General features: G+C 45.3%; 1 protein-coding gene across 1 annotated transcript in view; it reads left to right on the top strand.

The window, feature by feature from the left end:
• The window catches only part of CNTN5 (contactin 5), a 579,181-nt gene that overhangs the window by 515,963 nt on the left and 47,533 nt on the right, over positions 1-15,685 (top strand). The window contains exon 20 of the mRNA XM_044285392.1: positions 12,495-12,604. Coding sequence (XP_044141327.1) covers positions 12,495-12,604 — 110 coding nt within the window. The remainder of the gene's footprint in view (positions 1-12,494; positions 12,605-15,685) is intronic.

Here is a 15,685-nt window from a genome sequence, read left to right as displayed (position 1 = left end):
TCTGTGGACCATGGCTTTTGCTGTGGGATGCGACTAAGAAAATTTCAGGAAAGACCAACTAGAGCAGCTGAACTTTATTTCTGGTTAATCAGAGGCACTTTAAATGATGGCAGGTGTATGCTGACTCCTATTTAACATGATTTTGAATGTGATTGCTTAATTCTGAACATAGCTACATCCCCAGTTATAAGAGGGTGTGCACACTTATGCAACCACATTATTTTTATATTTATTTTGTTTTCTTCCCTCCAGCTAAAAGATTTCAGTTTGTTTTTCAATTGGGTGGAAAAAGTTCTGAAATGATTTATCTTTGTCTCATATTTTTTACATCACAGAAACCTGACATTTTAACTGGGGTGTGTAGACTTTTTATATCATATATATATATATATACAAAAAATAATAAAGTAAAGAGCAGCACACAAAAAAATAAATTCAGCGGGTGCAATTCCCTCCAAAGACCGGCGACCAATAAACTGTACCCTGCACTATAGTATCTTTTACCTATTTGTCTGATTATAGCTGTGCTGACTGCTTCCATTACCAACAGAATTGTGAATGCAGCTCTGAAGTATGATACAGGCTGTACTTCAGGACTAGTATAAAAAGAATAGCATTGCATTGTATTTACAAAGTTACTCAACTTTTTATGTACAATATATATGACTATAGATGAGCGAATCAGAGCTGACAAAGTGGAATTCGATCCGAATTTCAGGAAAAATTGGATTTGCAGCAAAGCCAAATTTTCTCGCGCTTCGTGATAACGAATCACATTTTTTCCTAAAATGGTTGCTGCACGTGTGAGGACATGGAGAAAGGAACTCTGGGAACAAGGGATCACCCACAATGCCATGCATGCAGCCAATCAGCAGCCAGCCAGCCCTGTGATGTCACAGCCCTATAAATAGCATCAGCCATCTTAGATTCTGCCATTTACCAGTGTACTTAGTGCAGGGATAGTGATAGAAAAAACATCATTGTGCTAAAAAAACAATTTACAAGTACAGCTGTATTCAAGGTGTAGGGAAAGGATAGGGAGGAATCATTCCACAGCATTTGTGTTGAACAGGGTTCAATAGGGGAGGTTACAGCCTGGGTAATAGGAACAATCCTATTAGGCCTCCTGCACACTAATGTGTGCTGCCTGTTGCCGTATTGCAGACCGCATTTGCAGATCCGCAATACACAGGCACTGTTCCGTGTGCATTCCGCATCACGGATGCAGACCCATTAACTTCCCATTCTTTCCTGTATATTTACTTGTATATAAAGTGCAAGTGCTGCCAAAAATGACAAGGAAGAGGCACTCCGATACAACCTGTATATCACATAATGGAGGGCCTCATTCACATTGTGGTACAATTGTTCAGGTAGTGGGACTCATACACTCATAAAGCCAATGCACTAAGTGAAAGGGCTGCCAAAAATTACAAGGAACCGGTACTCCAATAAACCCTTTGTTACAGATAAAGGAGGGAATCATACACACCCTTGAAAAATTATGATTGATGGCCTGCTGGTGACCTTCTAAAACATTAGGGGCGAAGGCCTGCTGCTGATCGGACCATCTAAAACATTAGGGGTGAGGGTCTGCTGCTGAGCTGACTATCTTAAAGGGAATCTGTCACCTGCTTTTACCATTTTAAGCTGGCACCATCGCTATGTTCACTAAATTACCTTATTTCCAGCAGTCTTCTTTTTACTTTATTTTGTTTTGTAGTTTTGATATAAAAGCGCTTTTTATGTTATGCTAATGAGGCTCCAAGGTGCCCAGAGGGGCATTTTTTTCACTCTCCGGTGCCCAGTGACGCCTCCCTGCAGTGCCCAAGAACGCCTCCTGATGCTCAAATAACCTCCCACAGCCCGGCAAACTGTTCCGCCCCCTCCTCACATCATAGTCTACCTTATAGAAATGCCCCGTCCTTCTTCCTGTCTGCGGCCTGCGGCCTGCGCCTGCGCGATCATCAACCTCCTGAGGGCAACAGCCTCAAAAGTCTCACTGGGCATGCGCCGAGCCCAGTGATGTAATCTGAGCGCTGTTGCCCTCAGGAGGTTGATGATCGCGCAGGCCACAGGCGGTACTGCGCCTGCGCGAGTTTTCTGGCCGCAGACAGGAAGAAGGACGGGGCATTTCTATAAGGTACACTATGACGTGGGGAGGGGGCGGAACGGTTTGCCGGGCTGTGGGAGGTTATTTGAGCATCAGGAGGCGTCACTGGGCACTGCAGGGGGGCGTCACTGGGCACCGGAGAGTGAAAAAAACACCCCTCTGGGCACCTTGGAGCCTCATTAGCATAACATAAAAAGCGCTTTTATATCAAAACTACAAAACGAAATAAAGTAAAAAGAAGACTGCTAGAAATAAGGTACTTTAGTGAACATAGCGATGGTGCCAGCTTAAAATGGTAAAAGCAGGTGACAGATTCCCTTTAAACATTAGGGGTGAGGGTCTGCTGCTGAGCTGACTCTCTAAAACATTAGGGGCAAGGGCTTGCTGCTGATCTGACCATCTAAAACACTATGGGCGAGGGACTGCTGCTGATCTGACCATCTTAAACATTAGGGGCAAGGGCCTGCTGCTGAGCTGACCATCTAAAACACTATGGGTGAGGGCCTGCTGCCGAGCTGGCCATCTAAAACATTATGGGCGAGGGACTGCTGCTGAGCTGACCATCTAACACATTAGGGGTTGCGGGCCTGTTAGGTGGGGCCCGCTTTCTCACTTTTGCCACCTCACTGCCTCTTCCAGTCTGTTGCGGTGCTGCGGATCCCTCCCCCTCTGTACTGCTATCCTCGTTCGGCTTGCCATCTTCCCAGGTTGGGTTAGTGATTTCATCGTCCACCACCTTATCTTCCACTTCCTCACTCTGGTCATCCTCCTGACTTATTGACCTAACAACAATCTCACTTATTGACAACTGTGTCTCATCCTCATCATCAACCTCTTGAGACACTAATTGCCGTTGACTTATTGGCAACTGTTTTTCATCATCATCATCCACCTTGTAAAACACTAATTGCCGTTCCCCACCGCCATCTTCTTCTGACTGGATGCTCAAGAGTTTAGGAATCAGGGCACAAGATCTCCTCATGTCCCTCTTCAAGCGGGCTTATCAAGAGGCCCAAATCAAGCAATGGCGATGAAAATAGCTCCTCGGAATATCCGAGTGTGCAATCACTTGTTTTCAAAGTCTCTCCATGGTGGGAGAAAGGAGGAACAGGGCGAGAATTCTGTTGACCAGACTCTTGGCTACTGAGACTGAAGTTTGTGAAAGACAAGGTGGTGCTTAACCGACTGGAAGCATTATCTGCTGCAATCCAACCGACCACCAGCTCGCACTGGTGTGAATTCGAAAGTGGTGTCCTGCAGCGCCCTGCAAATTGGGACATGAAGCTTGTGGATGAGTGTGTTTCGTGTGCTCTGCCAGCAGGCACAGTTTCACCGCACCCAGGGCCACGGCCTCTGTGTGCTCCATCAGCAGCACGGCCACTTCCCCGTCCCTTACTGCTCGCCTTCATCATATTAAATGGTATATATGCTTGCAAGTATGTCACACGCACAGTAGCACAGTTTTTTTAAGTGTATAAAGTACAGTCAATGTCATTGATATTTGGGATGCAGAAACGTTATACGGGAGATGTAGCGCAAGTAATGTCACTTTCCACAGCGTCTACGGAAAAAGTACACTGGATGTCACAGATAATTTTAAGATGCGCAAACAATAATAGGAGATGTAGCGCAGATAATGTCACTGTCCGCAGCGTCTACGGAAAAAGTACACTGGATGTCACAGATATTTTTAGTATGCGCACACGTTATACAGGAGATGTAGCACAGATAATGTCACTGTCCGCAGCGTCTACGGAAAAAGTGCACTGGATGTCAAAGATATTTTTAGTATGCGCACACGTTATACAGGAGATGTAGCACAGATAATGTCACTGTCCGCAGCGTCTACGGAAAAAGTACACTGGATGTCACAGATATTTTTAGGCTGCGCACACGTTATACAGGAGATGTAGCACAGATAATGTCGCTCTCTGCAGCGTCTACGGAAAAAGAACACTGGATGCCACAGATATTTTTAGGATGCGCAAACGTTATACAGGAGATGTAGCAGAAGTAATGTCCCTGTCCGCAGCGGACACCACCTACAGAAAAAGTACACTGCATGTCACATATATTTTTAGGCTGCGCACACGTTACACAGGAGATGTAGCGCAGATAATGTCGCTGTCTGCAGCGGCCAAACAATTGCAAGCTATTTAGCGCAGGTTGCGCTAAAAATATATATTGCTGCAAGATACAATAATAGTCCTTAAAAGGACTTTTGGGTCTCTAACACCAACCCTGCCTAACAAAAAAATAAAATTCTGTTCCCTACACTATTTGTCCCTTGTACAGCACAGCTCTCCCTGACTAAGACAGAGCCGAACCACGTGTCATCGGGTGCTTTACAGCACCTGATGACGTGTTCCGGCCAGCCAATCACTGTAATGCCAGTAACCTACATGGCTACAGCATTACAGTGAGTGGCAGTACTTACCTGCACGTTTATTGGCTGCGTAGCAGCCAACAAACGTGTGGGGAGGAGACTCGAGCATCGTGCTCGAGCACACGCAGTATTCGTCCGAACACCGCAATGTGCCGAGCCGACATTCAAGTGTCATAGTACCCCAAGGGACGGGAGGGACTTATTCCCCACCAGACAGCACCCCCTGCCGAGGGGAACCTTGCACCTCTACCTAAGCCGTCTATCAATCCGTACGGCCAAAGACATGGCTGCCTCCAAAGAATCAGGTTTTTCATGAAATGCAAGGGCATCTTTTAATCTCTCAGATAGCCCCTGACAGAACTGACTAAGGAGTGCAGGATCATTCCACTCCGAAATCGGACGCAGGCGAAAACACAAGAGCGACCTTAGGTTCCAGGCAGATCTGGTTTCCCATGGCGGTGCCAGACATCAAAGTACTCTGACACCGTGCAACCGAATTGTAGAGGTCAGCTACCTCCAAAGACAATCCATGCATGCGATCAACCAAAGCATCAATAGTTTCCATTTTCCAACAGCAAGGGAAAACAATTACGTTATGGCAGGTTATAATGTCACGGTAGGTAAGATAAGGGAAGGAAAATGAACACAGCAAAGCAAACAAAACAACTGACTAGGCCCCAAATGCTAGGGAACAAAGGGGACACCTCCTAGCAATCCCTAAAATACTTTCCCTAAGCTGCTATGCCCATGTGCATATCTCGATGGTAGATATGCACATGCCCACGTACCTAAGGCTATAACACACTAAACCAAACCCTCAGCTGTAGGGAAGAGGGAAAGAGACACCCAGCTCCTTCAACAACCGAAGGGGCTAGCGTCACCCTAGAGGCCTAGTAAAAACAGACACAGAAGGAAAAAGGGAAAAGGACTTATCTAGAGATGTGTTGGAGCAGATGATCCACCAAACTTCCAGAGCTAACTATAACCCACAAAGGCTATAGGGAGTGGGAGGAATAAATAGCCTCACCAATTACCTAAAGAACAACACCTGGGAGGAGGTGGGATTCTGTTCAAACCCACAACAAAACAAACTGTCATATCGAGTCAGGTGCAGCAACTCTGATAGATCTCCTCAGAACACCCACAGGGCAGGGTGTGACATCTTCCCCTCCCCTTACACCATGACACTTGCTCATTGTTGCTATGTCCTTGTTCATACAGTGCAGTGCAGGATTAAAAAAAAAAATTAAATATTCAAATTTTAATATATTGAAATATAAGTCTTTGCTTACATTTTTGTTCTCTCTTTAGTATCAATTTCTGTAAAGGAAAAGGGCATTTTTTTTAAATAAAAAAAAAGCCTCACTGCTTGAACAATATCACATACTTCTAAAAAGCTAATTTACCTGCCATAATTTATGCCGTTTTCTGCACTGCATGCTGGGAGATAATTTGTACATCAAAATGCTATACAATGTCTGCCATAAAGACTGTGATTCACAGAATGCAAAATAGAAGAGCATATGCAGCTGCTGTATCAGCAGGAGTTACTAAGAATTGTTAGCTCAGATAACCACTGACTGCAGCTATGTATGACAATACATTATAAAGCATCATTTGAATTACATTACCACAGGTAAAGGAAGGTCTCTATAGAGTGACTCAAAACTGCGCAAAATAGACAGCAATACAGAAGCTTGATACATGGCAGTCGCAACCAATAAAGTCATTGTATCATCAGAAAATGTAATAAATAGAGATGAGCTGCTTTGGCAAATTTCACAAAGTAATTAGATTTGTAACTTCGTCACAAATCGCATTCCATTTTATGTAGCATACGCAATGACAGGGAACGGAAATCGCGCAGCCCCCCTTCATTGAACCCCTCAGATGCAGCATTAATTGCTGATCGCAGCATCTGATATTAACATTGAGGCCTTTCAGGGGTTAATCAGTGTTAAAAATAAAAAGGGAAATTCTCACCTCATCCATTTGCTCGCGGTCGCGGCCATCTTGATTGAAGAAACTGTGCGAAATCTCGTGCGGTAACATGAGGTCATCACGCTGGCCTGGCACAGTTTCTTCAATCAAGATGGCCACGATGGCCTCTCTGCGAGAAAATGGCTCAGGGGAATTTTTTTCTTAACCGCCATTTTAGGAAAAATTTATTTGTTACCAGGAAGTGTGAGGAAATTCTACTTCGTGGCAAATACATTTTTTCCTGAAATTTGGATCAAAGTCAATTTGTTTCACTTCGATTCACGTTCGAAGTTTCCACCAATTGAAATTCCACCCTCCATATGTTGGACTGACGAACAAAGAAAGGCCATCAACGATTTCTTGATGATGCAAGTGGATAGGAGTACTCCCCTGTGTAACTTCGATGTCAGCCAGTTGCAGCTCATGCGTGACACCTGCCGTTTGCTCAGGCCCTTTGAGGAGGACACATTATTTGTCGGTCGCCAGGACTACGGAATGAACAACGTCATTCCACTGCTTCATGTCCTGGAACAGATGCTGGTAACTATGGCTGGTCAAGGGACAGGAGACGTGGCGCCTCAATCTCATGGCCACATGAGCCTTGTGGGGGCTGAACTGGAAGAGGAGGAGGAGGGGAGGAGGACATTGGAGCGCAGGCAATCTGTAGCCAAATGGGTGGTTTTTCTACTCAGCTGACAGGAGAGGAGGAGCAGGAGGGGAGCAGCCAGAGGAGCTAAAGGGCGATGAGGAAGATGAGACAGAGGACCCGGACACACAGTGGCAGTATGCAGTTGAGATGGAGGCATGGAGTCCCTCCGAGTCACTTGCACAAATGGCACGATGCATGCTCACTTGCTTGCTTACTGACAGCCGAATTGTCACCATCCAGCAGAGGGATGACTTATGGCTTTCCACCTTGTTGGACCCTCGCTACCGGTCCAGAATGGGGTCTTTTTTACACACACGGAGAGGGAGGACAAACTGAACTAATACAGAGACATCCTATATAGTCAGTTGGCCGCTACCTATCTACGCCATCGTCCATCCTCTCGCAGGTCTGACCGGGGGGGCCCTTTGCACTCACATTCCACTGCCATGGCTGCTAGGGAGGGGTTGGGTGGCAGGAGCAGTACCAGCTCCATCAGCATCAGTCTACAGTCGCTGATGAGTAGCTTTCTTCACCCGCATAGTGAACTACTCACAAGCAGCAGCAGGTAGACCTGGAGCAGGACCTGAACCAGCAGGTGGTGACCTACTTGGTCAGCACCCTGCCACCCAACATTGAAGATCCGCTGGACTACTGGGTATCCAAACTGGATTTGTGTCCGTAACTAGCAGAGTTTGCCCTGGAAAAGCTGTCCTGCCCGGCCAGCAGTGTGGCATCAGAGCGGGTTTTTAGTGCGCAGGGGCCATAGTTACCCCAAGGAGAACTCGCCTGTTGATAAAAAGAGACTGGTTTCTTCTGGCTACCTGCCTCAGCTACTACTCTGATGCTGCAACCCACCTGATGCCAAGTGCTCCTTATTTCACTCACCATTATCAGTGGGTACTGGTATTGCCACCCACCGCCCCACTCTGTTACTGGGTCATTTTGTGGTCTCCTGATGCAGCTGCTGCTGTCATCTCCAAACTATGTCATCTTGCCACTCTGTGGTCTCCTGATGCTGCCTCCACCTCCAAACTATGTCACCTTGCCACTCTGTGGTCTCCTCATGCTGCTGCCATCTCCACACTATGTCACCTTGCCACTCTGTGGTATCCTCCTGATGTTGCTGCTGCTGCTACTGAAACATGCCGGGGGCTCCCTATGGAGGATGCGCACGTGAGCATACTAGTGATAAGGTGCCGAGGATATTAGTACTCACGGTTTAGTTGTCCATGGGGCCGGCAGTGCAGTGGATGGGAAGACAGCACAAAATCCTCAGGGGCACTCTCCGTTGCAGGGAACACCAGCAAGATGTAGGTTGGGGTGCCCTTAATGGTAATTGGTATAAGGTGCTTTTGCGGCTGGGCCCCTGTGTTCGTGACGCCAGCACCATAAGGTGCAATGAGGAGGAGAAGTGGAATGATGAGAGAGGCAGTGGTTGAATCAAGCAGGAACTTTACTTTTCAGAGGTAGTAAGGCATCCAATAACATTACTTTATCTTTCATACAGATGGCAAAAAGGGTAAAGCTGCCAAATCCAAATTAGTAGGCTACTTATGGTGAAGTGCCTAGGTTACCTCCAGGCCACTTGAGTGAAGGATGATGTTCTTACTTGTGCTTAGTTCCTGGTCTTGCTCTGATTCCTCAACCTTTAACTATTAGTTTAGATCATCTGTAAATTAGTATTTTGACAGATGGCGTTTCTGTCCTTGATTATGGTGGAGCTGCCGGAAGCTTAGAATCTCTCCACCTGATGCAAAGGAGTCTGATAAATGACAGTTACCTTCCTTTGTCAATATAGTCTTTTAGTTCAAGGATCCAACAACCCAATGGTGATCTCCCTCATGGCAGGCAAACACTCTGCTTCATTATTTGAAAAGGTTGTGGTCTTCAAAGTCATTATCCACTTGATACCCCGGAAGGGTACTCTACAGCGTAGGATCCTATAGTCCTGATCTTTGGACTCAATGGTTGAAATCAGTTAGTTCTCCTGGGCTAGGCCCAGGAGGACAGACACAAGACTGTCTCCTCTCCTGCCGCCTAACTCCTCCACTCCTATTCTCTACTCCCCTTTCACGTACTGAATCCACTATATAAGTAGTGTGTTAGAGACCTCTAGTGGTGAAAAGCATGTGGTGCAGGTTACCAGCCTGAAATATGGATTTAGCAGCATAGACAAAGAAGTGGGACACTACACTACTGCCATCTCCACACTATGTCACCTTGCCACTCTGTGGTCTCCTTATGCTGCAGCCATATCCATAATATGTCACCTTGCCACTCTGTGGTATCCTGCTGCTGCCATCTCCACATTATATCACCTTGCCTCTCTGTGGTCTCATCATGCTGTTGCCAACTCCACACTATGTCACCTTGACACTCTGTGGTATCCTTCTGCTGCTGCTACTACTGCCATCTCCACACTATGTCACCTTGCCACTCTGTGGTCTCCTCATGTTGCTACCATCTCCACACTATGTCACCTTGCCACTCTGTGGTCTCCAGTTGCTGATGCTGCTGCTATCTTCACACTATGTCACCTTGCCACTCTGTGGTATCCTGCTGCTGCAGCTGCCATCTCCACACTATGTCACCTTGCCACTCTGTGGTCTCCTCATGCTGCTGCTACTGCCATCTGCACATTATGTCACCTTGCCACTCTCTGGTCTCCTGATGCTGCTGCTACTGCCATCTCCACACTTTGTCACCTTGCCACTCTGTGGTCTCCGGATGCTGCCGCCACCTCCATACTATGTCACCTTGCCACTCTGTGGTCTCCTCATGCTGCTGCCATCTCCACAGACTCGGTTATTGTGCCACTCTGTGGCCTCCTGATGCTGCCGCCACCTTCAGACTCTGTCATTGTGCCATTCTGTGGCCTCCTCATGCTACTTCCACCTCACCACTATGTCATAGGGCCACTCTGTGGACTTCTCATGCTGTTTCCACCCTCCTCACGTTATGACTGGGCCACTACTTTGCCTTTCGGCCTGGCTGACATCGGCTGACATCATCATTTATTTGACCCTTTTTCTGATCTGTCAGATGGAAGGAAAAATGAGACGCAAAATGGATCCTGTCTGTGTAACAGCTGTAAGGCCTGTATGGTCCCATCAGAATTGGCTTATGATTTGGTAGACAAAAGCAGGAGTGGGTACAAAACACAGAAAACATGCAAATATTCCATTCACGTGTCATCTGTTTTACATCCACTCCTGTTTTTTTTTTTGGCATTAGCAATACTGATGGATTATTGAGCAAATGCTGACCGAGTGAAGGCTGATGCTCCACAGACAGGATCCGTTTTTTGTGGGTTATTGTTCTGACGGATCAGAGGAAGGGCAAATTAATCAGTGACGTCCACACAAACTTACTGCTGACACCCTCTCCACTGTCGGGGGGGCTCTACTTGTATACGCGTTTGATAGAACAGGTTCTGTAGACATCTATGTGGAATCAGCTGGTGACGGTGTAAAAGGAGTGCACTTCTTCTTGACGCTAACATTGACCTGTAAGGCTGAGTTCATACCTGAATTATTTTGTCAGTTTTGGCCAAATATGTGAAGTGTGCAGTGATTCTAAGAGCGAGGCCTGTCATCTGCATGTCATATTGATTCACAGTATTGTTTCTCTACCACATCAGACTCCCTATGCATGTTACTGCAAGGCACAGTGTCCTACATCCCTATAAACGGCTTAAAAAAGCTGTTTTTAATGCGATTCACAAATAAATTTGAATCAAAGCAAATGTTTCTGAAAAATTTGGCGAACTGGCCGAATCGAATTTTTGGAAAATTCACTCATCTTTAACTATAAGGGTTCATTCACATGTCTGCAAAATGGGTCCGCATTTTCAATAGGGCCGCAAAATATGCTGACAGCACACTGTGTGCTGTCCGCATCCGCACTTCTGTTCCAAGGCCCCGCGAAAAAATAGAACATGTCCTATTCTTGTCCGCAGCCACGGACACGAAAAGGCATTTCTATTATAGTGCCGGCCATGTGCGGTCCGCAAAATGCAGAACGCACATGGCCGGTGTCCGTGTTTTGCAGATCCGCAATTTGCGGACCACAAAACAGTTGCAGATGTGTGAATGGACCCTAAACTTGAATAATGCTGTGTATGTGTCTTCCTTTGTCACTCCCTGGTTTCAGGGTTGTACTTTATCTCTTTTTGGAAACTGTATCAGTCTATGAGCACCTTTCTGAGCACTAAGGCGGTAATTTATTAAGACCGGCTTTTTAGACGCTGGTCTTAATAAAGCCCCATAGCTGACGGTGGATCCGCCGAAGTTATGAAGAGGTGCCGGCCTCTACATTAGTTCGCTGTATCCAGTGCTGGTCTAAATGTAAGACAGCTTCCACCCCTTACAATTATGAGTTATGTTGATGTTTATAGATGTAATGATTAGATATTACATGTGAGCACTTTGGCACATCGCACTTTATTATGCACTTTGTAGTATTTTAATGGTGATTATATGAAATTATGTAAAGTGATCATTCATTATGTAAATGTATGGATACCCTATAAATTCTTACTTATACTGCACTTACATCTAAATCAGTACACTAAACGGTCAAGAGACCAGAAAAAATCCCTTTAGGGGTCTTTACCTAATAAAGTATTGTAATTAAAATATATCTTTATTTAATTATTATTAAAACTAAAGTGTAGGGAAGAAAAAAAAAATATGTGTTTAAAATTATCAGAAAACAGTAAGGTCAAATGACCTAGTAGATACTAGTGGTTGCTAGCGGCAACTGGGGGATTAATGTCACCTAAATCATCTGATATTGACACCAGCAGGTGCTCTATTTTATATAGATTATACGGGTTAGATAGTGTGTGTGGTTAGTTAACCACTGAAATTAACATGGGTATATTAAATACCTCTATATACTTAACCTGAATTGGGTGTTTGCAGAGATATGGGTTTTTGTCTTCATTAACAGTGAGGGTTGCCACAATACTCGACAGTCTATCGACAGGGACGGCAATTGTAGCGCATATAGACGGGCATTTCAAAGCGCGCGCACCCTAGTACCCCTCTTCCCCTGACGAAGCCCTCACAAATAGACTGTCGGATATTGTGGCAATCCTCACTGTTGATGAAGACTAAAACCCCTAAAGGGATTTTTTCTGGTCTCTTGACCGTTTAGTGTACTGATTTAATATCCCGAGGGTCCCTATGAGGGCTTTCAATAAGATTCCTTGTAAGAGGGTATTTCATGTTATAGAAGAGCAAACGGCAGAGACATATATCGGCAACAGTATGGGTAAATGTAGATATGATTGTCAATGTAACTAACTATAACGTGTAACACAGTGACAGCCCTATAACACGTATCTCCATTCCTGTCTGCAGAGCCCAGCACGGCCCCCACCGATGTCAAAGCCACAGGTCTGTCCGCCTCAGAAATCCTCGTCGCATGGAAATCTTCCAAAGATAATGTAGGAAGACCTTTGGGATTTGAGGTATTTTTATTAGAATGGCTGCTTCTCATGGATTTTTATCTGCTTGTCATTGCTATTATCAAGTATTTAAAAAACATTGCATTTTTAGTTTAATGGGAATATTTTTAGCAGTGGCGTGCTTAAGGTGTTTGGTACCCAGGGCATTCCTCCCCCATACTTTAAAACATTGTACCCCTCACAGTAGTTATGCGCACATTGTACCCCCTCAAAGTAGTTATGCCCATATTTTGCCGGCTCACAGTAGTTGTGCCCTCATTGCGCCCCTTAACAATAGTTAAGTTGCGCCACTTTACACTAGTTATGCCCACATTGTGTCCCCTCACAGTAATGTTTTCATTGTGCCCCCTCCCCGTAGTTATGCCCACATTGTGCCCCCCTCACAGTAGTTATGCCCTCACTGCACCCCTTAACAGTAGTTTGCGCCCCTTTACAGTATGTATGCCCACATTGTGCCCCCTTATAATAGTTAGACCTTCATTATGCGCCCTTCACAGTAGTTACACCCTCATTGTGCCCCCTTACAGTAGTTATGCCCTCATTGTGCCCTCTCACTGTAGATATACCCTGATTGTGCCCCCTCACAGTAGTTATACCCTCTCTGTTCCCGCTTCAGGGTTGTTATGCCCTCATTGTGCCCACCTCGCAGTAGATATACTCTTTCTATGCCCCTTCACAGTAGTTATGCCCACACTGGTCCCCCCTCACTGTAGTTATACCCTCTCTGCTCCCCCTTCAGAGTAGTTATGCCCTCATTGTGCCCTCCTTGCAGTAGATATACCCTCTCTGTGCCCCATAACAGTTGTTATGCCCCCTTACAGTAGTAATGCCCACCCTATACACACACCACACCTTATACACATGACACCCTATTCACACACCCCACATAGATGACATCCTATTCACACACCACATGACACTTACCCTATTCACTAGTGTTGAGCGAATCAAATTTCAGATCATAGATCCGAAGTTGATTCAATCTAAGAAGTCGTTTTAATACTGTACAGAGTCACCCGAAGTCGTGCAAGACTTCGGCAAATAAATTGGTATTCAGTTCTACATCTTTAAAAACATTTCAAAGTCTTGCGCGACTTCAGGTGAAACTAATTTTGCCTCCACGGAGGCAATGCATTTACATACTGTACTGAGAAAGGTCTCCATATATAATTAAAATGAAGTGTTAGAATTAATCAACTTCGGATCTATGATCTGAAGCTCGATTTGCTCAACACTATTCACCCAGTTTAGTCCTCTTCCTGTGCAGCGCTTGGCTGAATAATCTTGATCATGTGACAGTGACATCAAGGAAAGTCCTTTAGCTTCTGCTTGCTGTACATGGTGAGTTGTTCCCCTAGAACAGGGATGCCCAACCTGCAACCCTCCAGTTGCTGTAAAACGACAACTCCCACCATGCCTTGCTGTAGGCTAATAGCTATAGGCTGTTCTGGCATGCTGGGAGTTGTAGTTTTGCAACAGCTGGAGGGCCGCACTTGGGCATCCCTGCCCTAGAATGTAAGGTTGTTGCCCTTCTTCCTCTCCAAAAGGGCTGGTGCTGGATCTGGATATGGGAGCGCACAGTGAAACAAAAAAGCAGACTGTCAGGGAGAAGGAATCCTATAGCTGTTCATCTCTTACCTGACAGTCTGCTGACTGCAATATGTGCTGTGGCACCCCCTTCACAGCTGGCACCTGGGAAGGACTCCCCTTTTGGCACGCCACTGCCCCCCACCCCCTTTGGCATGCCACTGATCCTTAGTTAACGCGGTTACCGATTGTTTACTGTGGTGCCGAAATACATAACAAATTCAATGAAAAGTGTGACATTTGGAGAACCATTACCCTACGAAGAGTGGTGGTCTTCATGAGACAACCTATTAAAAAATACAAAAAAGAAATTCCAAAAAAGTGTAATAACAAATATGCAATATTACTGCTATAACCAGCAACTTGTAAGTTTGCAGTGTTGTGGGTCGTTCAGTAATGCCTGACCATTGACTTCTTAGAATGGGGTTGTCCACTTGAGATAATGTTGTCTTTGTTGGGACGGTCATCCATAACAAGAGTATAATGTCACGCTGGTTAAAGGAGTCTTATGGTTTTTATAAATGAAGGTTATTTGTTGTAAAATGAAACATTCTATAGTATTTTTAAATAGGTTTTTTAAAACTCTGTTTGCTGTCATTCAGTAGAAGCCTTGTTTTCTTCTAAAGAGTGAAAATCTGTCCTGCTCCTGGGGTAATCACTCAGGTGCACCGCTTGTTACAGTTACATTATAGCTATCAAACCTGTATCTTGTGGTGTCCATCACTAGAGATGGCATTGCGGTTCGCCCGGCGGTCGTTTCGCGGCGAACTTTTGTCGTTTGAAATTCGCCGAACATGCGAACATATGATGATGTTCGCATGCACCATATTCTTTTGCATTGTGCTGAACTTTGACCCATGACACATCAATCAGGTGGGACAGGATAGCCAATTGAGACATTTTAGCACATGGACACACCCCCTACCCTATAACAGAACCCGATCTGGCAGCCATTTTATATTCTGTGTTTTACCAGTGTAGGGAGAGGCTGCTTTGTGGAGCAGGGACAGACTGTTCGGGACACGAAACACTAGCTAATAGGGCCACAAAAGTCCTTTTAAGGACTGGTATAGGTGTGCTATCGATAGGTGTGATATACTAAGGGGTGTGATATACTTATAATATACTTTCCAACATAGAAATTATATTATAGTGCATTTGTATTGTGCAGCAGTTGTGTCCGGTTCTGCTGCGATACTGCAGGTATACAGAGGGGCAAACACTATTGGAATAACTAATTGCAACTGGTGTGATATACCTGTTGCCCCCCAAAAAACTGATTGAGGGGTGTGATATATCTATGATATGCTTTCTAACATAGAAAGTATATAGTGCATTTGTATTGTGCTGCAGTTGTGTGAGGTTCTGCTGCAATACCGCAGGTATATAGAGGGACAAGTGCTATTGAAGCAACTATTTGCAACGGGTGTGATATACCTGTTACACCCCAAAAAACTGATTGAAGGGTGCAATATACCTGCTTCCACAAAATGCTGA

Source organism: Bufo gargarizans, chromosome 3, assembly GCF_014858855.1.
Source record: "Bufo gargarizans isolate SCDJY-AF-19 chromosome 3, ASM1485885v1, whole genome shotgun sequence".
NCBI classification, from domain to species: domain Eukaryota; kingdom Metazoa; phylum Chordata; class Amphibia; order Anura; family Bufonidae; genus Bufo; species Bufo gargarizans.
The sequence above is the reverse complement of the archived record's forward strand: the minus strand, read 5'-3'. Positions and strand labels throughout refer to the sequence as shown.